The sequence below is a fragment of the Loxodonta africana genome, chromosome 8, assembly GCF_030014295.1.
Source record: "Loxodonta africana isolate mLoxAfr1 chromosome 8, mLoxAfr1.hap2, whole genome shotgun sequence".
NCBI classification, from domain to species: Eukaryota; Metazoa; Chordata; class Mammalia; order Proboscidea; family Elephantidae; genus Loxodonta; species Loxodonta africana.
In genome coordinates, this window is record NC_087349.1 from 97,943,496 (window position 1) to 97,967,019 (window position 23,524).

General features: G+C 38.4%; 1 protein-coding gene across 1 annotated transcript in view; it reads right to left on the reverse strand.

The window, feature by feature from the left end:
• AOAH (acyloxyacyl hydrolase) overlaps positions 1–23,518 on the reverse strand; it is a 264,955-nt gene extending 241,437 nt beyond the window's left edge. Inside the window, exon 1 of the mRNA XM_003406941.3 lies at positions 23,167–23,518. Coding sequence (XP_003406989.1) covers positions 23,167–23,293 — 127 coding nt within the window. The 5' untranslated portion in view covers positions 23,294–23,518. The remainder of the gene's footprint in view (positions 1–23,166) is intronic.
• Positions 23,519–23,524: the final 6 nt, after the last annotated feature.

The following is a 23,524-nucleotide window of genomic DNA, read 5'->3' on the forward strand; positions in this document are numbered from 1 at the left end:
CCATTAGAAGATGGTGTGTATTTCCCAACCCTCTGAATCTGGACTTGTGACTTGCTTCGAGCAGTAGAATGTAGAGGAAATGACAGCAGGTTACATCTGAGCCTAAGTCTAAAAAGGCCTTGTAGCTTCTGATTTTACCCTCTTAGAACATTGCTGCCATGAGCCTGAGCTAGCCTGCTGGAGAAGCCACACAAAGGGAAACCAAGCCCCAGCCAACAGCCTGTCAGTCACCAGATTTATGAGTAGGCCACCCTATATTATCCAGCCCCTGTCATTCCACTATCCACCTGCTGAGTGCAGCTGCATGAGTGAGCCCAGCGGAGACCAGCTGAAGAACCATCCAGCTAGGCCCTTCTAAAAATCGCCGGCCCACGGAATCATGAGCTAATAAATGGTTGTTGTTTTAGGTCGTTAAGTGTGGGGTAGTTTGTAATACAGCAAAGGCTGACACACCTGACCAAGGTGTGGTGAGGATTAAGTGATACAACACATAAAAAGCACATGATACCTGGCACACAGTAGGCATTTAACAAATGTTAGTTTCTCTCCCACCTGCTGAGACCGCCACAGGAAAGAGACATATTCTCCAGGAACACTTTTTAAAACAGAAATTCAGAAATTCATCCTCCGAAAACATGCTATAATATCTACATCTTTTTTACTTTTCATGAATGAATTGTCTTTTATTGCAAATATCTAATATTTTCATTACATTTTGGAGTGATAAGCCTTCTGTGGTCTAATCTAACCACCACCTGGAACATTGTTTTTATGAGAAAATGCACAGTCAGTTCCAAACTGCCAGCTTTGTCAAGAGCTTTGGCAATAACAGAGTCACTGCATTAATTACTGATGAGAGCAAGGGCTGAGGGCATTTCAGGGTGAGCAGGGCCCAAATAATGCCAGTGATAGTAAATTAACAGGTTGTAGTGAGAGACACAGAATTGTTGGTTTGGCTAATTTAGAAATACACTAAAAATTAAAAATAAGGAAAAGAGAGTAAAGGCTCCAGGAGTCATCCATCCTATTATTTATTCAGCACATACTTATTAGCTCCTACTATGTGCTCTGCGGGATCCCTGGTAGCACAACAGTTAAGCCCTTGGCTGCTAACCAAAAGTTTGGTGGTTCAAACCCATTCAGTGGCTCCATGGGGGAAAAGACCTGGCAATCTGCTCCTGGAAAGATTACAGCCTAGAAAACCTTATGGGGGCAGTTCTACTTTGTGATACAACACTAACAACAACATGTACTCTGAGGAGTCCCTGGGTGGTGCAAACAGTTAACATTCTTGGTTGCTAACAGAAAGGTTGGCAGCTTGAGTCCATCCAGAGACACCTTGGAAGAAAGGACTCATGATCTGTTTCTAAAAAATCAACTATTGACAACTTTATGGAGCCCAGTTCTACTCTAGCACACAAGGGGTATCAATGAGTTGGGGTTGACTTACAGAAACTGTATGTACTTTGAAGCTTGAGGATACAAAGGTCAAAGAAGTCACAGACCAGTGTAGTTGACTGATGACTAACTACACCCTCTTCTCACTTATTGACATGGTTGGGTTTCAAAGACCAGGTCATTATGTGAAATCGGTGTTATGTGAAAAATGGAGGATGACCATATCAGATCACAAAATGGAGAATGACCACATCATTACATAACTGCCAAATTGCATCACTACATAACTGCCAAGTTACTTCATCACAAACTGCCAGATTACTTCATTATTTAACTGCCAAACCACTGAGAATCATGACTCAGCCAAGTTGACACATAAACTGCATCATCAAAGCCAGCATTACTCTCGGATCCCACCTCAGCATTTGCTACTGCCAGATGTAGGTTGTCAACGTGCAAAATAGTCAGTAGATTTTTTACTATTGTTGTAAATGTGAAATGTCAGGTAACAAGATAGTCGATAAGTGAGGAGAAAGTGTAAACAGTTCCAGCAACCTGTAAGTGCTGTGATAGAGGGAACTGCTAGTGCTTTGGGAGCACTGAGAAGGAAGAAATTAACTCTATTTGGGGCAACCAGCGACAGCTTCCTGAAAAAGTGAGTCTTAAAGGATATACCTTCATTTGGCAAAGGCAGAAAGTGCCTTCCAGGGAGAGAGTAGTATCATTTTCAAGACTTGAGGGTGAGAAAGAGAAGAGTAAGCCAAGTCTCTATCAAGACTTTGTCCATGGGAAAGGAATAGTGAGAGAGGTAGCAAGGAACCAGATTATGAAAAGCCTTCAAGGTCATATTACTAACTGCTGTTGTTGTTAGATGCCATTGACCTGGTTCTGAATCACAGCAACCCTATATACAACAGAATGAAACACGCTTGATTCTGTGCCATCCTTACAATTGTTGCTATGTTTGAACCCATTGTTGCAGCCACTTTGTCAATTTATCTCATTGAGGGTCATCCTCTTTTTTGCAGATGCTCCACTTTACCAAGCATGATGTCCCTCTCCAGAGACTGGTCCCTCCTGACAACATGTCCAAAGTACACGAGACAAAGTCTCACCATCCTCATTTCTAAGGAGCATTCTGGCTGTTCTTCTCCCAATACAGATTTGTTGGTTCTTCTGGTAGTCCATGGTATATTCAATATTCTTCACCAACACCATAATTCAAAGGTATCAACTCTTTGGTCTTATTCATTGTGATGGTTAAGGCTGTGTGTCAACTCGGCTGGACCATGATTCACAGTGGTTTAGCAGTTATGTAACGAGGTAGTTTGGCAGTTATGTAATGATGCAGTTTGAAAGTTATGTAATGATGTAATTTGGCAGTTATGTAATGATGTAGTTATCCTGTATGTTGTGATATGATGCAATCTGATGTGGTCAGCCAATCAGTTGTAAGGGGAGTTACCTCAGGGGTGTGACCTGCATCCAATATACATATGGATGTTCCGGCAAAGCTCCCTGGCTTTTGCTCACTCTGGAGCAAAATCTGACCTCTGGTTCTTGGAGTGTGAGCAGCAGCCTACCGTCTGACCTGGCAATGTTGGATTCGTCAGTCCTTGCAGCTACGAGAGTCAGGAGAAACCTTCAGCCTAATGCTGACCCATAAACTTGGAACTTGCCAGCCTCTACAACTGTATGAGCCATTTCCTTGAGATAAATCTCAATCTCTCTCTCTCTCTATCTGTCTAACCCCCTCTCTCCATCCATTTTTCCTTCCTTCCTTCCATGCATCCATCTATCCCTCCCTCCCTCCATCTATCTATAAATACACTTCTCTGGTTTTGCTTCTCTAGAGAACCCAGTCTAAGACATTTGGTACTGCGAGTGCTTCGAGAGAAAAAAAATTGTAAGGATAATTCTCTAAATTGGTTCTCAAGTCTGATGACTCTGCCTCCAGTAGTAGAGAGGTCACTGCTACTCCATGGCATGAGGTGGCAATAGAAATATGCAAAATAACACCACCAATAGATCAAATATTTGCTAGACATGAGGTTTTGGGTTATGGTTGAAAGTATTTTATCGATCACACTATTACACTTCTCTACAGGAAATTATGTGTATAAATGTAAATAAAAAGTTTAATTTTTTGTGACTATAGCAGTCAAAATATTAAAAATTCTTCTGGATCGAGTTTTCATTATTATTAAAATTAATTTATCTAAATGATATATACTTTCAATTTTGAGAAACAATTATTAAATGATAACGGTAAGATTTTATTGGAATTGGACCTCTTAATGAGGTCCCTGAGCTTTTCCATTGGTACCTATATTTGCAGAAGAATATTACTTATTTATATAAACAGACAGGGCTTGGCATCACTTCTGTTCTAGTTTTCGTTTTTAAAGATATAAGTGCTGAGAAAATATACTTACTCAAACAAGCATATGGTAGTGGAAAGACTTTTGCTACAGCAATGTCACTCAATTTTCCAAACTCCTGAGTTAAATGTCAAAAATCTTAGAGTGATCTATCATTGAAAATTATTTTAAATTATCTACCACCTGACAGCTCTATTAAATCTCCTTTCAATTTTGTTGAAAGCAAAGACCCAGAAATCACCTGACTTGCAAAAATATTTGTTACCTAGTCATTGGAGTCTTTCACTTTCTCAATTCCTGGGAAAAAAAGATATAAGACTTATCTTTCAATTATATCTGTTATTATTTCACTTAAAGAGACTATTAAAACCCAATATACTCAGAAAGAATTGAGAAAATTGAAATATTCTTTTCAATACAATTTTGCCTATACAATATGTTAATAAAATGATTTTATCTTAATGCATACTTCATACATATTTTTGTTAAAATGTTGGAACTGCAGACTAAGTTCTTTCAAGTTATATATTCTGTATAAGCCTAAATGGTAAAGCCAGATCTCATCATTAGTAAAACTACCCAACCGTACTTTCTTTCATAAAAAAAGAGAAGTGATTTCATTTCTCAATTTACTCCTGCATTTGAATTCTAAGAGACAGTTATAGATAGCTAGAGAGATGGAGGATATATGTATGAATGGGTGGGTGGATAAATGGGTGGATGGATGGATAGAAAAATAGATGAATGAATGGTGGATAGATAGGTAGATGGGAGTACGGATGATGAATGAATAGATGGATCAATTTTTTTGTCAATCAAAAAATAGATAACTTAGACTACAACCAGTGAATTCATTCAAACATTATTTGAAGTCTTTATCCACAAACCTATTTGCTAACACGAAAAATTTTCATCTGCCGTCAAATGGTTACTACCACCAAAATTCTTACAAATGTTCTTTTGAAAGAAAAAGACATTTTCTTTTAGATTGTCCACTTAAGAACCTCAATTTAGAAATAAAACAAAATAATAAAACAAGATCCAAACACCATAAATGTATACCTAGACAATTTTGAAAGGAAACATGCCAAAATTATTAATAGTGATTATCTAAATTTTGGGATTATAGTTCATTTTACTTTAAAAAAAAATTACCCTTCTGTATTTTCTAAAATCTCTGTGAAGACAATGTATCCTTTTATAATCAGAAGAAAAAAAAATCAGCTTTACTTCAAATTAATCAAGATTATCTTGGGTGGGCCTTACACAAGCAGTAAACTCTTAAAATGCAGAGAGTTTTTTCCAGCTGGTCTTGAAGGAAGACAAGAAATAACTGTGTTATGAACTGTGTATGAAGAGGGGCAGCTTCTAGGAGCGGAGACAAGTCCCTGGCTGACAGCTAGCAAGAAAATGAGACCTCACAGAGCCAACATGGTGCTATAGACAGAAGCACCATGCAGTCCCTCTGCAGCAAAGACCCAAAAAATGAAGTAAAATAGACACAAATGTCAGTACTGGAACCCTAAGTACCAAATGAAGGAATAAAGAACTTGATCAAGCACCAATTGGGATAAGAAAATGCCAGAGAGTGGAGAATGAGGAAAGCTATAGAGTGGAAGTCCCACACCAGCTAATGTAGCTGGATTTGCCTATCTTGGGCTACAGCCACCAAAGAACTCAGACAGGGAGTATGGGAAGGCAACTTCGTGGAGCTCCCAACAGGAGACAGAGCACCCAGTAACCAGGGTTACACACTTTCCCACCCCAAACCCTTATTCTCTGTAGGAGGCCTCTGCTGCTTGCCAGCAGGCCATGGTTTTTCTGCCAGAGAGATACCAACTCACTGCTGCCCAGATTTGCCATCTTGGGCTTCAACTGCCAAGGACTGTGGACAGGGAGTACAGGAAGCACCCAGCAGGACACAGAGCACCTGGTAACTAGGGGTACACATTTTCCCACCCCCTATTCCTTCTTCCGTCTCTGTGAACTCTTGCTTGCCAACAGGTCACAGTTGCGCAGCCAGAGAAACACTAGCTCACTGCCACCGGGTCCACTCCACCCCTACCATCTGGCCCCTTTGGTGCCATTTTTAATTTGGTTTGTATTTTTGTTTGTTTGTTTGTTTCTTCCATCCTCTCCCCTTCTTGACAGGCTGTGATTCTTTGGTTTGTTTCCTTTGTTCTTTTTTTATTTGTTTGTTTTTTGGTATTTTTTTTCTGGCCTTTTTTTTTTTTTTTCTTCTCTCTCTCCTTCCTTTTCTCCCACCTAGCTAGCCCTGTGTGCCATCCCCTCCCCTTCTTCATGGGCTGTGATTTTTCAGTTTGTTTTCTTTGTTCTTTTTCTTCTTCCTTTCTTTCTCTCTTTTTTTTTTCCTCCTGTTTGTTCTTTGGAGCTCCAGAAAGTGACCAAAATAAAGCCCCAGATGACCTTCTGCTAGAAATAAAGGGCACTGGAACAACCTGATAGGGGATTCAGAACTCTCATATTCAGGGTTCTCCAACAGATGGAGAAAAATGCAGACAAAAGTAAGGAAAAATTGGTAAAATCTTGGAAAACACAGTAAAAAATCTTGGAAAAGACAGACAAAATAATGGAAGAAATCGGGAACAAAATGTCAAAATAAGTAAACAATTAGAAACCATATAAAAATAGCAATTAGAATATAGGAACAAAATGTCAAAATAAGTAAACAATTAGAAACCATATAAAAATAGCAATTAGAAATCAAAAAGATAAACAATAAGATTTCAGAAATGGACAGTGCAATAGAAGGTTTTAGAAGCAAATTTGAAACAATGGAAGACAGGGTCAGTGAAACTAAAGACAAATCCATGTATACTACTTTGAGGCAAAATCAGAGAAAAGGATGAAGAAAAATGAAGGAACCCTAAGAACAATGTGGGATACAATCAAAAGCAAAAATTTGCATGTGATCAGAGTTCCAGATCAGGGGGAGAAAACAGAAAACACAGAGAGGACCTTTGAAGATTTGCTGACAGAAAACTTCCATAATATCATAAAGATGAAAAGCCAACCATCCAAGAAGCTCAACAAATTCCATATAGGATAGACCCCAAAAGGAAAACACCAAGACATCTCATAATCACACTTGCTAAAACCAAAGACAAAGAAAGAACCCTGAGAGCAGCTTGAGAAAAATGAAAAGCCACACACAAAGGGAAAACAATAAGACTAAGCTCTGATTCCTTGGCAGAAACCATGCAGGCAAGATGGCAATGGGACAGCATATATAAAATCTTGAAAGACAAATATTGCCAACCAAGAATAATATACCCCACAAAACTCTTGTTCAAATATGATGGCAAAAATAGTATATTTCCAGATAAATAAAAATTAAGGGAGTGTGTAAAAACCAAACCAAACTGACGGGAATTATTAAAGAGAGTCATTTGGTTAGAGAGCCAACAACATTAGACAATAACCTGAATTTAGCACATAAGATAGGATCAGATAGACATCAACCTAGATAATGAACTCTCCAAGATAAAACAAAACTAAAAAATTTACAAGGAACCAGAGACAACAATCTGTAAATGACAACAATGTCAGAACAACAAAAGTGGGAATAAATGGTATAGGTATAGAATTTTCAAATGGAGAGAAAGTGAAGGCATTATCAAGTAATAAAAAACTGGTTAAACTTATGAAGATGGGGTAAATTTCAAGGTAACCACAGAGAAACTTAAGAAACCTATTCATCAAAATATAGAAGAAAAACATAAAGCCTTAGTAAACACAAAATCTACAAAAATGAAAAATGAAACAAAGCCACAAAAAATAGAATTCAGCACAGAAGAGTAAGAAGTCAGCACCACAAAAAAAAAAAAAAAATGACGGCAATAAATTCATACCTGTCAATAATCTCACTGAACATAAATGGCTTAAATGCACCCATAAAGAGACAGAGAGTGACAGAATGGATAAAAAAACAAGACCCATCAATATGCTGTCTACAAGAGACACACCTTAGAAACAAAAACATAAATTTATTAAAAATCAAAAAATGGAAAAAAATATATCAAGCAAACATCTACCAAAAAAGAGCAGGAGTGGCAATACTAACTAATCTCAGATAAAACAGATTTTAAAACAAAATCCACCATAAAGACAAAAAAGGACATTATATAATGATTAAAGGGACAATCCATCATGAAGACATAGCCATGATAAATATCTATGCATCCAATGACAGGGCTCCAAAATACATAAAACAAATTCTAACAGCACCTAAAAGAGAAATTGATGGTTCCATAATAATAGTAGGAAACGTCAACACACCACTCTTGATAAAGGACAGAATATCTGCAAAGAAACTCAACAAAGATACAGAAGATTTAAAGGCCGCAATCAACCAACTTGACCTCATGGACATAAACAGAACACTCCACTCAACAGCTGCAAAGTACACATTCTTTTCCTACGTGTGTGGAATGTTCTCCAGAATAGTTCACATCTTAGGCCACAAAGCAACTCTCAAAAAAAAAAAATCCAAAACACTGAGATAATGCAAAGTATATTCTCTGGTGACAATGCCATCAAAGTATAAATTAATAATAGGAAAAGCAAGGGAAAAAATCAAATACATGGAAACTGAGTAACACCCCACTTAAAAACCACTGGGTTATAGAAGTAATCAAAGATGGAATAAAAAAAATTCCTGGAATCAAATGAGAATGAAAACGCATCATACCAAAACCTTTGGGACAGAACAAAGACAATGCTCAGAGGTCAATTTATAGCAATAGGTGCACAGATCAAAAAAGAAGGGACAAAATTAAAATGTTAGCTATATAACTCGAACAATAGAGAACAGCAAAAGAAACCCACAGCCACCAGAAGAAGGAAATGATCAGAGAGAAGAGATAAATATCAGAGAAGAAATAAATGAAATAGAGAAAGAATAAAAATTAGAATCAACAAAACCAAAAGCTGATTCTTTGAAAGGATCAATAAAGTCAACAAACCACTGGCCAAACTAACAAAAGAAAAACAGGAGAAGACACAAATAACCCAAATAGGAAATGAAGTGGGGGACATTACAACAGATCCAAATGAAATAAAAAGGATCATAACAGAGTACTATGAAAACTATATCCCAACAAATTTCAAAACCAAGAGAAAATGGACAAATTTTTAGAAACACACTACCTACTCAAACTAATACAAGCTGAAGTTGAAAATCTGAACAGACCCATAACAAAAGAAGAGATTGAAAAGGTAATTAAAAAAAATCCAACAACAACAACAAAAAACTCTGGCCCAGATGGCTTCGCTGGATAATTCTGCCAAACATTCAGAGAAGAGATTACACCAGTGCTGCTCAAACTATTTCAGAATATAGAAAAGGAAGGGACACTTTCTGAATTCATTGTATGAAGCCAGCATAACCCTGATACCAAAACCAGGCAAAGACACCACAGAAACAGAAAATTACAGATCAATATCTCTCATGAATATAGATGCAAAAATTCTCAACAAAATTCTAGCCAATAGAATTCAGCATCATATCAAAAAAATAATACACCACGACCAAGTGGGATTCATACCAGGCATGCAAGGATCAACATCAGAAAATCAATCAATGTAATCCACCACATAAATAAAATAAAAGAATCATATGATCATCTCAATCAATGCAGAAAAGGCATTTGACAAAGTCCAACACCCATTCATGATAAAAACTCTCAATAAAATAGGTATAGAAGGGAAATTCTTCAGCATAATAACGGACATCTATACAAAACCAACAGCCAACATCATTCTTAATGGAGAGAGGCTAAAAACATTCCCCTTGAGAACAGGAACACGACAAGAATGCCCTTTATCACCACTCCTATTTGATGTTGTACTGGAAGTCCTAGCTAGAGCAATAAGGCGAGAAAAATAAATAAAGGGCATCCAAACTGGTAAGGAAGAAACAAAACTGTCCCTATCTGCTGATGATAGAATACTATACATAGAAAACCTAAAAAAAAAACTCCATGAGAAAACTACTGGAACTAATAGAAAGATTCAGCAGAGTTGCATGATACAAGATAAATATACAAAAATCAGTTGGATTCCTATACACCAATAAAGAGAATGATGAAAAGAAAATCAGGAAAACAACCATTTATAATAGCCCCTAAAAAAATAAAATACTTAGGAATAAGTCTAACCAGAGATGTAAAAGGCCTATATAAAGAAAACTACAAAACCCTACTGCAAGAAAATAAAAGAGACCTACATAAATGGAGAAACATACCATGCTTCTCCATTTATGTGTAGGTAAACTCAGCATTGTGAAAATGTCAATTGTACCCAAAGCAATCTACGAATACAATGCAATCCCGATCTAAATACCAACAGCATTCTTCAAAGAGATGGGAAAACTAATCATTAACTTTATATGGAAAGGGAAGAGGCCATGGATAAGTAAAGCACTACTGAAGAAGAAGAATAAAGTAGGAGGACTCGCACGATCCGACCTCAGAACCTACTATACAGTCATGGTTGTCAAAAGAGGCTGGTACTGGTCCAACGACAGACACACTGACCAATGGAGAAGAGTTGAGAACCCAGACATAAATCTATCCACCGACTGAAAAAAAATAAATTCTTGTCACCTTATCATCCACAAAGGCCCAAAGTCCATCAAATGGGGAAAAGACAGCCTTTTTAACAAATGGTGCTGGCAAAACTGAATGTCCATCTGCAAAAAAGTGAAACAGGACACATACTTCACACCAGACACAAAAACTAATTCCAAATGGATCAAAGACCTAAATATAAAAACAAAAAAAAATACAGATAATAGAAGAACAAATAGGGTCAATGCTAGAGGCCCTAATACATGGCGTTAACAGGATAAAAATCATTACTAACAATAAACAAACACCAGGAGATAAGGTAGATAACTGGAATCTTCTAAAAATTAAACACTTATGGTCATCAAAAGACTTCACCAAAAGAGTGAAAAGAGAACCTGCAGACTGGGAAAAAAAATTTGACTATGACAAATTTCGATTATGTCTCATCTCTAAAATCTATAGGAAAATCCAATCCCTCTACAACAAAAAGACAAATAATCCAATTAAAAATGGGTAAAGGATATGAAGAGATACTTCACCTAGAAGACATTCGAACAGCAAACAGATTCAGGAGGAAATGCTCTCCATCACCAGCCATTAGAGAAATGCAAATAAAAACCACAATTAGGTACCATCTCACCCCAACACTACCGGCAGGAATCAAAAAAGCAGAAAATAACAAATGCTGGAGAGGCTTCCAGAAGATTGGAACCCTTATACACTGCTAGTGGAAATGCAAAATGGTACAGCTGTTTTGGAAAATGACATGATGCTTCCTTAAAAAACTGGAAATAGAAATACCATATGACCCAGCAATTCCACTTCTAGGACTATATCCTAGAGAAATAGGAGCCATCCCATTAATAGACATGCACACCCACGCTCATTGCAGCATTGTTCACAATAACAAAGAAGTTGGAAACAACCTAGGTACCCATCAACAGATAAATGGATAAACAAACTATGGTACATAAACACAATGGAATACTATGCAAAGATAAAGAACGATGATGAAACTGTGAAGCAGCTCACAACATGGGTGAATCTGGAGGGCATTATGCTGAGTGAAATAAAGCAGTCACTAAAGAACAAATATTGTACGAGACCACTACTACAAAAACTCATTAAAATGTTTACACACAAAAAGAAACATTCTTTGGTGGTTACCAGGGAGGAGCGAGGTGGGAGGGAAAAGCACTAAAAAGACAATAGATAAATGATAACTTTGGTGAAGGGTAAGATAGTATACAATGCTGGGGAAGCCAGCACACCCTGTCCAAAGCAAGGTCATGGAAGCTCCACGGACACTTCCAAACTTTCTGAGGGTCCAAATTACTGGGCTGAGGTCTGTGGGGACCATGTTCTTGGGGAAAATCTAGCTCAACTGGCATAACATAGTTTATAAAGAAAATGTTCTACGTTCTACTTTGGTGAGTAGCATCTGGGGTCTTAAAAGCTTGTGAGTGGCCATCTAAGATACTCCAGTGGTCTCACCCTGTCCGGAGCAAGGGAGAAAGAAGAAAACCAAAGACACAAGGGAAAGATTAGTCCAAAGAACTAATGGAACACAACTACCACAGCCTCCATCAGACTGAGTCCAGCACAACTAGATGGTGTCTGGCTACCACCACTGACTCCTCTAACAGGAATCAAAATGGAGGGTCCCAGACAGAGCTGGAGGAAAATGTGGAACAAAATTCTAACTAAAAAATAAATAAAAAGACCAGACTTACTGGTCTTACGGAGACTGGAAAAACCCCTAGAGTGTGGCCCCTGGATACCCTTATAGCTCAGTACCGAAGTCACTCTTGAGGGTCACAGTTCAGCTAAAGATTAGACAGACACATAAAAAAAGAGGAGAATAAATGGGCACACCAGCCCAGGGACAAGGATGAGAAGACAGGATGGGACAGGAAAGCTGGACTAATGGAAATGCAGAACCAAAGGTCGAGAAGATGAGAGTGTTGACATGTGGTGCAGATAGCAAGCAATATCACAAAACAATATGTGTCATAATTGTTTAATGAGAAACTAGTTTGCTCTGTAAACCTTTGTCGAAAGTACAATTAAAAAAAAGAATAAAAGAAAATGAGACCTGAGCCCTGCAACTGCAAAAAAATAAATTCTGTAAACAATCAGTGATTTTGGAAAAGGACCTCAAGTCTCAAACCAGATTGCAGCCCTGGCCAACTTTTTGCTTTCAGCCTTATAAAACTCAGAGCAGAGAACCCCGGTATGCCATGCCTAGACTTCTGACCTACAGTTCATCTGTGGGAACTCTGAGGATGGAGGGCAGAAGCCTGTTCCCAAAGACCTGGAACTATGATTATCAGAGTGATACTTTGTGAACTGAGATCAAGCCTCGGAGAGGAGCGAAGGATTGGAGAACTCCAACTGCCGAAAGGAGACTACTGTTTTTTTTACTCAAATAACGCATGCCTTCTACATTTCTCCATTTGTTTGCCAAATGTGCCCTCCCCTAAAAATTGGCATAGTGCTCTTACGAAAATACCTCATGGGGGAAAGTCACAGTTGGCAAACAAATGCAGAAGGCATGTGTTATTTAAGTAAAAATATAGTAAATTTAAACACCGAAATGGAAAGATCAAATATTTTCTACTAACAGCAGAAATGGTGGCTGAAGAATGAGTATTCATTAATAGAGAAATAAGGAAAGTGAAATTCCTGATACAGGCAGTCCCTAGTTTATGAACAAGATCCATTCTTGAGTCTGTCTTTAAATGGAATTTGTAGGTAAGTCAGCACAGGTACATATGATTTTTATTTAGCGCCAGTTAGTCAAATGTTCATCTTAGTACATAGCATATATTTCACTTTTCTACGTGTTGCAATTGGCAAATATGCTGCAAAAGACCTCTTTAAAGTGTTGAAAAGCAATGATGTAACTTTAAAGACTAAGGTGTTCCCGACCCAAGCCGTGGTGTTTTCAATTGCCTCATATGCATGTGAAAGCTGGAAAATGAATAAGGAAGCCCAAAGAAGAATTGACACCTTTGAATTATGGTGTTGATGAAGAATATTGAATATACCATGGACTGCCAAAGCTATGAACAATTCTGTCTTGGGGAAGTACAGCCAGAATGCTCATTTGAAGCAAGGATGATGAGACTTCTTCTCACATACTTTGGACATGTTATCAGGAGGGACCAGTCCTTGGAGAAGGACCTCATGCTTGGTAAAGCAGAGGGTCAGCAAAGAAAAGGAAGACCTTCAACAAGATGTATTGACACGGTGGCTGCAACAATGGGCTCAAGCATAACAACTATTGTGAGGATGGACCAGGACTGGGCAGAGCTTCCTTCTGTTGTACATAGGGTCCATATGAGTCGGTAATGACTTGATGGCCCCTAACAACAACATGCAATTAAAACACTTAAGAAACACTTCCAAACTGTGCTATGTTTTCATGAGCATCACAAAGTAGCATGTGGGTTCTTTATTATGAACCATTGTATTTAACTCAAAATTTTAATATAATAGGCTTATGGCAGTCTGTTCTTAAGTATGAGCTGTCCAAATCAGACATTTGTTAACTGGGGGACTGCCTGTATATAAATTGTGATAATAAGTTTTCAACCTTTTTTTCTTCTTTGTGTAAACCTTTCTTATTTTTATCACCAACACTGTCATTTACTATTTGCATTGGCTGGAAACCATACAGCCATCTCTGTCTCCTCATCATTCAAACTATAAATTCATCTTTGACCATCCTGTGTGGTATGTGTGGACAGGGAGAAGAGGTTTTAGCCTAACCCTGAGGCACTCTATATATTTGTATTTGACCAAACGTGAATGCATGGATGAGGAGGAATGTTTCCCTCAAACCGTCTCTTTTTTTCTTCCTTCCTTTCTTTTTTTAAAGCTTCTTGAGCACGAAGTAGTGCTTTAAAAAAATCCAACATTTAATAAATTATTTTAAATGTCAATGACTTGGAAATATAAGGATTACTTTCTCTCCAAATAACCCAGTTAAAGAAAACGATGTTTTGCTAAAATGAACATGGCTTATTATTGATTCCATAACATTTGAAAAGTGGCAGAAAGAGGCACTGCCTGTTCAAACACAGTAGCATCAGCATTTGCTTAGTGATCAGAGGGGATGTGTAGCTCAGTACAGACAAATTATGGTAAACTAGAAAAAGGGACATTGGGCTTGGCACAGCGTAACTCTGGTGTTGGAATATATTCCTGACCCTGTCCTCCTGGTCTACAGGCTCCCCACTTCAAAGGGCCCTCTTTGTCCCTGGAGCTGTGGTTGTTTATGATGTGGATGTTGACTCCACAGCTCCGTAAGTTCTGTTGTAGTACCTTTTAGAGCTCACAACAGTCCCCTCTTCTGTGAGAGCTGCACAGATTTTCACTTAAAAGGGGACTTCGGGAGAGGCGGGGCCAAGGTGGTGGAGTAGACAGATACTTCCTAGGGTCTCTCTTACAATAAAGACCCCCCAAAAAACAAGTGAATCAATTATGTATGACAATCTAAGGGCCCTGAATATTAAAGGAACATTTGAGGAATGGGACTGAACAGCAGAGGGAGGGAGAGACGGTTCAGAAGCAGCGAGGAGTTGCCAGACCTGACCCTGTGGGAATTGGCACCCCGCAGGCTGGACCAGCTGGCATACATGGTGAGGCAAGCAGTGGCACTTAGGATGCTTTTTCCACAATGGGAGAGACCGAGCGGTGGAGAGTCTCCAGAACCAGTGAAAAGTGGTGTCCAATCAGCAAAAGATAGGCACATTCATCTAACCTACCACATGCATCAAAAAATAGCCCCTTTGGGAAGAACCTCTGTCCCATTTACCTACCCGCTCCCCACTCTGCACCAGATCCAAGGCCAGCTTCAGCAACTGCTACATTCCCTGGGTGGGAAGTTGGGTCTGTCTCGCACTCTGAGCCATTCTCCCAGCTTTGGAGAGGGAGCAAATTAACAAACAGGCAAAAATAATCTGCCAGCTCCCCTAAGCCAGGAACTCAGGGCAGGCACAGCTCCTTTGCCTAGGTACAGGCATAAGGGGTCCACAAACTTTGAATGCCTTTCGCCCCTGTGTAGACCTGTGAGGGCCCATTTCAACAGTGTAGGCCCTCATTTGCATAGTACAATAGGGTATATACCTAAAGCTTAACTTCGACTATATCAGCTATATGGTGGAGTGGCAGGTTCGTGACATTTGACACTGCTCTGCCTATTAAGCAGGGCCCTCACCTAATCACATCAGGGGCCTGAGGACTGGTGGCTCCACCTAGCCTCCTGCAAAAGGGTTCCAAGAATAAGTGCTGCCTCCCAGTCCTTACAGCCAACAGCATTGGGTGCCCATAGTCAGGCTGCAAAACCCACCCACCTACACACTCTGGGAGACAGGGTCACACTTTCCTTCCAGACACTCACGTGCAGCCATCAGCGCCCTGCTTTTCTTAGCATCTGACCCCCTACTGCAGCCACATACCTTGCCTACTCCAATCACCCTAGCTCATTTAGGACTGTATATGAGAGCTTACACCACACACTTGGTGAACAATTACTTGGACACCTGAGCTGAAACCTTACAAGAAAAGTAAATTGACTCCTGTGCTCACATTCCTAGTAACAGTTCTACCCACCTGGTGGCAGGACATGAGGGCTTTGAAAGCACCAATAATCAAACTAGCTCATATGACCAGCCTATTTGGGCATATTAAAACAAAACATGAGGCTGAGACTCAGTAAGAAATAGTAAAATAAATAAATATAGTAACTTATTGATGGGTCAAAGACAACAGTCAATAAAGAGGCAGACCATGATGGCTTCAGCAAGCACCTAAAACAAAGAACAAGAAAACTTCCAGAGGAAAAGAACTTCTTGGAATTACCAGAAGTAGAATTCAAAAGATTAATATACAGAGCTCTTCAAGAGATCAGGAAGAAGATCAGGCAAAATGAAGAATAAGCCAAGGAGCACACAGACAAAGCAATAGAGGAACTTAAGGAGGTTATACAAGAGCATAATGACAAATTCAACAGGCTGCAAGAATGCATAGAGAGACAACAAACAGAAATCCAAAGGATTAACAATAAAATTTCAGAATGAGACAACTCAGTAGCAGAACTGAGGAAATGGAAGTCAGAATTAGTGAGGTTAAAGATAAAGCACTTAACACCAACTTATTTGAGGAAAAATTAGACAAAAGAATTAAAAAAAATGAAGAAACCCTAAGAATTATGTGGGACTCTATCAAGAGGTATAACCTATGAGTGACTGGAGTACCAGAATGGAGGGAGGATAACAGAAAAATACAGAGAGAATTGTGGAAGATTTTTTGACAGAAAACTTCCCTGATATTATGAAAGATGAGAAGATATCTATCCAAGAAGCTCATTGAACCCCACACAAGGTAGATCCCAAAAGAAAGTCACCAAGACATATTTATAATCAAACTTACCAAAGCCAAAGATAAAGAGAGAATTTTAAGAGCAGCTAGGGATAAACGAAAAGTTGTCTACAAAACAAAGTCACTAAGAGTAAGCTCAGACTACTCAGTGGAAATTATGCAGACAAGAAGGCAATAGGACGACACATATAAAGCCTTGAAGAAAAAAAAAAAAAAAATTACCAGCCAAGAATTTTGTATTCAGCAAAACTGACTGTCCAATATGATGGTGAAATTAGGGCATTTCCAGATAAACAGAAGTTTAGGAAATTTGTAAAAACCAAACCAAAATTAAAGAAATACTAAAGGGAGTCCTTCAATTAGAAAAATCAATAACATCAGCTAACAACCAAGACTAGAACGCAAGACAGAACAACCAGATATCAACCCTGATAGGGACTTCACAAATAAATCAAAGCTAAAACACTGAAAATAGGGAAACAGAGATGTCAATATGTAAAAGATGTCAATATTAAAACAAAAAAGTGGGACTAAATAATGTAATCATAAATCTTTCAGATGGAGAGGAAGTCAAGGTGATATAAAGAAATAAAAGATTGGTTTAAATTTAGAAAAATAGGGCTAAATATTAAGGTAAATGCAAAGGACACTAACAATCTTATGCATCAAAATAAAAAACAAGAAAAACAAAGACTCAGCAAATGTAAAATCAACAACAATGAAAAGGATGAAAAGAAAACACATGAAATAAAACAATTCAACACAGAAAACTAAGTGGAACAAAGAAAATGTCAACATCACACAAAAAAATACATCAAAACGATAGTACTAAACTCATACCTATCAATAATTTTACTGAATATAAATGGACTAAATACACCAATAAAGAGACAGAGAGTGGCAGAATGTATAAAAAAACACAATCTGTCTATTAGACAGTTCCACAATAATAGTAAGAGACTTCAACATACCCCTTTAGGTGAAGGACAGAACATCCAGAAAGAAGCTCAGTAAATACATGCAAGATCTAAATACCACAATCAGCCAACTTTGATCTCATAGACATATACAAAACACTCTACCCAACAGCAGCCAAGTATACTCTCTTTTCCAACTTACATGGAACGTTCTCTAGAATAGACCACATATTAGGCCACAAAGCAAGTTTTAACAGAATCCAAAACATTGAAATATTAAAAAGCATCTTTTCTGACAGCAAAGCCAAAAAACAGAAATCAACAACAGAAAAAGCAAGGGAAAAAAAATCAAACATATGGAAACTGAACAACACCTTGCTCAAAAACTACTGGGTTATAGAAGAAATTAAGGACAGAATAAAGAAATTCACAGAATCAAATGAGAATGAAAACACATCCACCAGAACCTTTGGGACACAGCAAAAGCAGTGTTCAGAGGTCAATTTATAGCAATAAATGCACATATCCAAAAGGAAGAAAAGGTCAAAATCGAAACATTAACCCTACAACTCGAACAAATAAAAAGAAGCCTCAAAAGAAGCCCTCAGTCTTCAGAATAAAGCAAATAATAAAAGTTAAAGCAGAATTAAATGAAATAGAGAACAGAAAAACAATGGAAAGAGTTAACAAGACCAAAAGCTGTTTCTCTGAAAAGATCAACAAAATTGATAAACCATTGACCAAACTGAAAAAAAGAAATAGGAGAGGAAGGAAATAACCCAAATAAGAAATGAGATGGGCGATATCACAACAGACCCAAACGAAATTAAAAGAATCATAAGGGAATACTATGAAAAACTGTACTCTAACAAATTTGAAAGCCTAGAGGACATGAACAAATTTCTAGAAATGCACTACCTACCTAAACTAACACAAACAGAGGTAGAACAACTAAATAAACCTATAACGAAAGAAGAGATTGAAAAGGTAATTAAAAAACTCCCAGCAACAACAAAAAAAGCCTTGGCCCTGATATTTCCCTGGAGAATTCTACCAAACTTTCCGAAAAGAGTTAACACCACTACTACTGAAGGTATTTCAAGAGCATAGAAAAAGATGGGCTACTCCCAAACTCATTCTACTAAGCCAGCATAACCCTGATACCAAAATCAGGTAAAGACATCACGAAAAAAGAAAATTACAGACCAGCATCCCTCATGAACTTAGACATGAAAATCTTCAACAAAATTATAGCCAATAGAATTCAACAACATATCAAAAAAATAATGCACCATGACCAAGTGGGATTTATACCAGATATACTGGGCTGGTTCAACACCAGAAAAACAATATAACCCATCACATAAATAAAACAAAAGACAAGAACCACATGATCTCATCAATTGATGCAGAAAAGGCATTTGACAAAGTTCAACACTCATTCATGATAAAAACTCTCAGCAAAATAGGAATAGAAGGAAAATTCCTCAACATAGTAAAGGGCATTTATACAAAACCAACAGCCAGCATCATCCTAAATGCAAAAAGTCTGAAAGCATTCCCCTTGAGAATGGGAACCAGACAAGGGTGTCCTTTATCTCCACTCTTATTCAACATTGTGCTGGAGGTCCTTGCCAGAGCAATTAGGCTAGGTAAAGAAATAAAGAGCATCCAGATTGGTAAGGAAGAAGTAAAAGTATCTCTATTTGCAGATGACATGGTCTTATACACAGAAAACCCTAAAGAATCCTCAAGAAAACTACCGAAACTAATAGAAGAGTGGATTAAGAGTATCAGGCTACAAGGTAAACATACAAAAATCAGTTGGATTCCTCTACACCAGCAAAGAGAACATCAAGGAGGAAATCACCAAATCAATACCATTTATAGTAGCTCCAAAGAAGATAAAATATTAGGAATAAATTTAACCAGAGACATAAAAGACCTATACAAAGAAAAGAAAACTACAAGACACTACTGCAAGAAACCAAAAGAGACCTGCGTAAGTGGAAAAACATACCTTGCTCAAGGATAGGAAGACTCAACATTGTGAAAATGTCTGTTCTACCCAAAGCGATCTACAGATACAATACAATCCCGATCCAAATTCTAATGGCATTTTTTGATGAGATGGAGAAACAAATCACCAACTTCACATGGAAAGGGAAGAGGTCCCAGAGAAGTAAAGCATTACTGAAGAACAAAGTAGGAGGCCTCACCCTACCTGATTTTATAACCTATTATACCACCACAGTAGTCAGAACAGCCTGGTACTGGCACAACAGAAACATAGCCCAATGGAACAGAATTGAGAATCCAGACATAAATTCATCCACCTATAAGTAGCTGATATTTGACAAAGGCCCAAAGTCCATTAAATGGAGAAAAGACAGCCTTTTAACAAATGGTGCTGGCATAATTGAATATTCATCTACAAAAAAAAAGAAACAGGACCCATGTCTCACACCATGCACAAAAACTAAGTCAAAATGAATCAAAGATCTAAATATAAAATCTAAAATGATAAAGATCATGGAATAAAAAATAGGGTAAACACTAGGAGCCCTAATACATGGTATAAACAAAACATTACTAACAATGCACAAACATCAGAAGAGAAAGTAGATAATTGGGAGCTCCTAAAAATCAAACACTTATGCTCATCCAAAGACTTCACCAAAAGAGTAAAAAGGCAACCTAGAGACTGGGAAAAAATTGTGGCTAGGATATATCCAATCAGGGTCTAATTTCTAAAATCTATAAAAACAAAATCTATAGGATACTGCAAAATCTCAACAACAAAAAGACAAATAACCCAATTAAAAAATGGGCAAAGGATATGAATAGTCACTTCACCAAGGAAGACATTCAGGCGGCTAACAGATACATGAGGAAATGCTCACGATCTTTAGCCATTAGAGAAATGCAAATCAATACTGCAGTGAGATACCATCTCACCCCAACAAGGCTAGCATTAATCCAAATAATAATAATAATAAATGTTGGGGAGGTTGTGCAGAGCCTGGAACACTTATACACTGCTGGTGGGAATGTAAAATGGTATAACCAGTTTGGAAGTCGATTTGGCACTTCCTTAAAAAGCTAGAAATAGCAGAGCCATATGATCCAGCAATCCCACTCCTTGGAATACATCCTAGAGAAATAAGGACCATTATATGCATAGATACATGCACACCCATGTTCACTGCAGCACTGTTCACAATAGCAAAAATATGGAAACAACCTAGATGCCCATCAACGGATGAGTGGATAAATAAATTATAGTATATTCACACAATGGAATGCTACACAATGATAAAGAACAACGATGAATCCTGGAAACATCTCATAACATGGATGAATCTGGAAGGCATTATGCTGAGTGAAATTATTCAGTCACAAAAGGACAAATATTATATGAGATCACTATTATAAAAACTCAAGGTTTAAACACACAAGAAAACATTCTTTGATGGTTATGAGGGTGGGGAGGGAGGCAGAGAGGTTTTCACTAACTAGATATTATGTTAGGTGAAGGGAAGGACAGCACACAATACAGGAGACGTCAGCACAACTGGACTAAACCAAAAGCTAAGAAGCGTCCAGGATACAATCAAATGCTTCAAGGGACAGAGTAGCAGGGGCAGGGGTCTGGGGACCATGGTTTCAGGAGACATCTAGGTCAATTGGCAGAAAAAAGTTTATTAAGAAAATGTTCTGCGTCCCACTTTGACGAATGGTGTCTGGGGTCTTAAAACCTAACAAGTGGCCAACTAAGAGGCATCAATTGGTCCCAACCCACCTAGAGCAAAGGAGAATGAAGAACACCAAAGACACAAGGAAAATATTAGCCCAAGAGACAGAAAGGGCTACATAAACCAGAGACTCCATCAGCCCAAGACCAGAAGACCTAGATGGTGCCTGGCTACCACCAATGCCCACCCTGGCAGGGAACACAATGGTGGGTTCCTTACAGAGCAGGAGAAAAGTGGGGTGAGAACTCAGATTCTAGTAAAAAGACCAGACTTAATGATCTGACTGAGACTGGAGGAACCCCAGAAGACATGGTCCCTGAGTGCTCTGTTAACCCAGAACTAAAAGCATTCCTGAAGCCAACTCTTCAGACAAAGATTAGACTGGACTATAAAACATAAAATGATACTCATGAAGAGTGTGGTTCTTAGTTCAAGTAGAGACATGAGACTAAATGGGCAGCTTCTGTCCAGAGGCAAGATGAGAAGGCAGAAAGGGACAGGACCTGGTTGAATGGACACGGGAAATCCGAGTTGGAAAGGAGGAGTGTGCTGTCATATTATAGAGACAGAAACTAAGGTTGCATAACAGTGTGTGTATAAATTTTTGTATGAGAAACTAAATCGAGCTGTAAATTTTCACTTAAAGCAGAAAATAAAAATTTAAAAAATTAAAATAAATAAAAGGAGACTTTGAAACGAGAGATGTGTTCCCTAATACAGCTAGTGACCTGGGGTCATGGTTTTTTTCGGGAAAATAAGAATTTCAGATATTTGTATCAGAATTTGTGCCCAGGCTTTTCCTTTGTGGCCACCATACTTACCCCTAGGGTTTTTATTCTGGATTCTTAAGACAGGACTCTGTTTGGAGGCTTGCTCATTGAGCAATTGGTATTCAGAGTTCTAAGAGTCTCCTTGACTCCATGGACTGACCCATCTAAATGTCTGTCACTGTCTGGAAGCTCTGAGTATAATATCAATACCAAAGGTGTTACCCTACTTCCTACCCCCCTCTTAGGAAAAAAGAAAAAAAGAAGAAGAACTTGGAGATAAAACACTTCAGTAAAAGATAAGTCAAGGATTTTTATCTCAGTCAGCCCTCGAAGTTTCCACGTGACCATCCTATTATTGCCAAGTCTGGACTCCTGAGAGAAAGAAGAAAGCTAAGATTGTTGAGTCCTCCCTGTGTGCAAATACCATACATTCACATGCATGAGCTCAATGAATTCTCTCAGCATGCCTATAAAATTAGCTCTGTTTTACCAATAAGGACACAGAGGCACAGGGAAGGTGAAGTAGCTGGCTCAAAGTTTCACAGTCAGTAAGGGAAGGTGGTAGGGGGGTGGGAGGATGGGAGCAGGCAGCAATTCAAACCCAGGTGTGTCTGTCTGAGGTCAAAGCCTGTGTTTCTTCTACTGGTATGCTCCCTGCTGTCCCTCTGAAAAACGAGAAGAATTTCAGGCTCTGACAGTTGCCTGTTTAAGAGAAAAATATTCCAATCATCAATGAGGTAAAAGATTTTTATAACTAATTCAAATTAGCAACTGTACAGCACACTTCTATACACACATTCGTGTATATAGCTTGCCCTAAGACAAATTTTTCCTATGTTGATGTTATTGGTGCCACTTGGAATCTTATAGCTATTGACATAAGATTAATTAAATAAGGTGTTCATTATGCAAACGAAGTATTGGATCCCAATGTTCAGCCCAAGTTTAAAAAAAAAAAAATTACATACCTACACAGGCGTGGCTGCTGGAGTGGCCCATGGCAGGCTGGTCATTGGAAGCTGGAGAGGCTGAGGTGTGAAGTGCCAGGAGGAAGAACAGAGGAGCAGCCAAGCGCCTTTTCCAGGGGAACTTCATCTCAGAGCTATGCTCCAGGGGAGGCTGCTCTGTCTACTGAAGGATTGCTGAAGCTGGGGCCACAGAATCTACTGGTCTCTCCTCCCTTCTCTTCCTCTATGTCTCTAACACACACACCTCACACTCTCACACACACGTTCCAGTAAATGTGAAGAGAACAAAGACACACGGAGACTACTTCTGTGTTCTCTTGCTGAAGTTGATGCCATAAAGCTCATGAACCTCACGCTT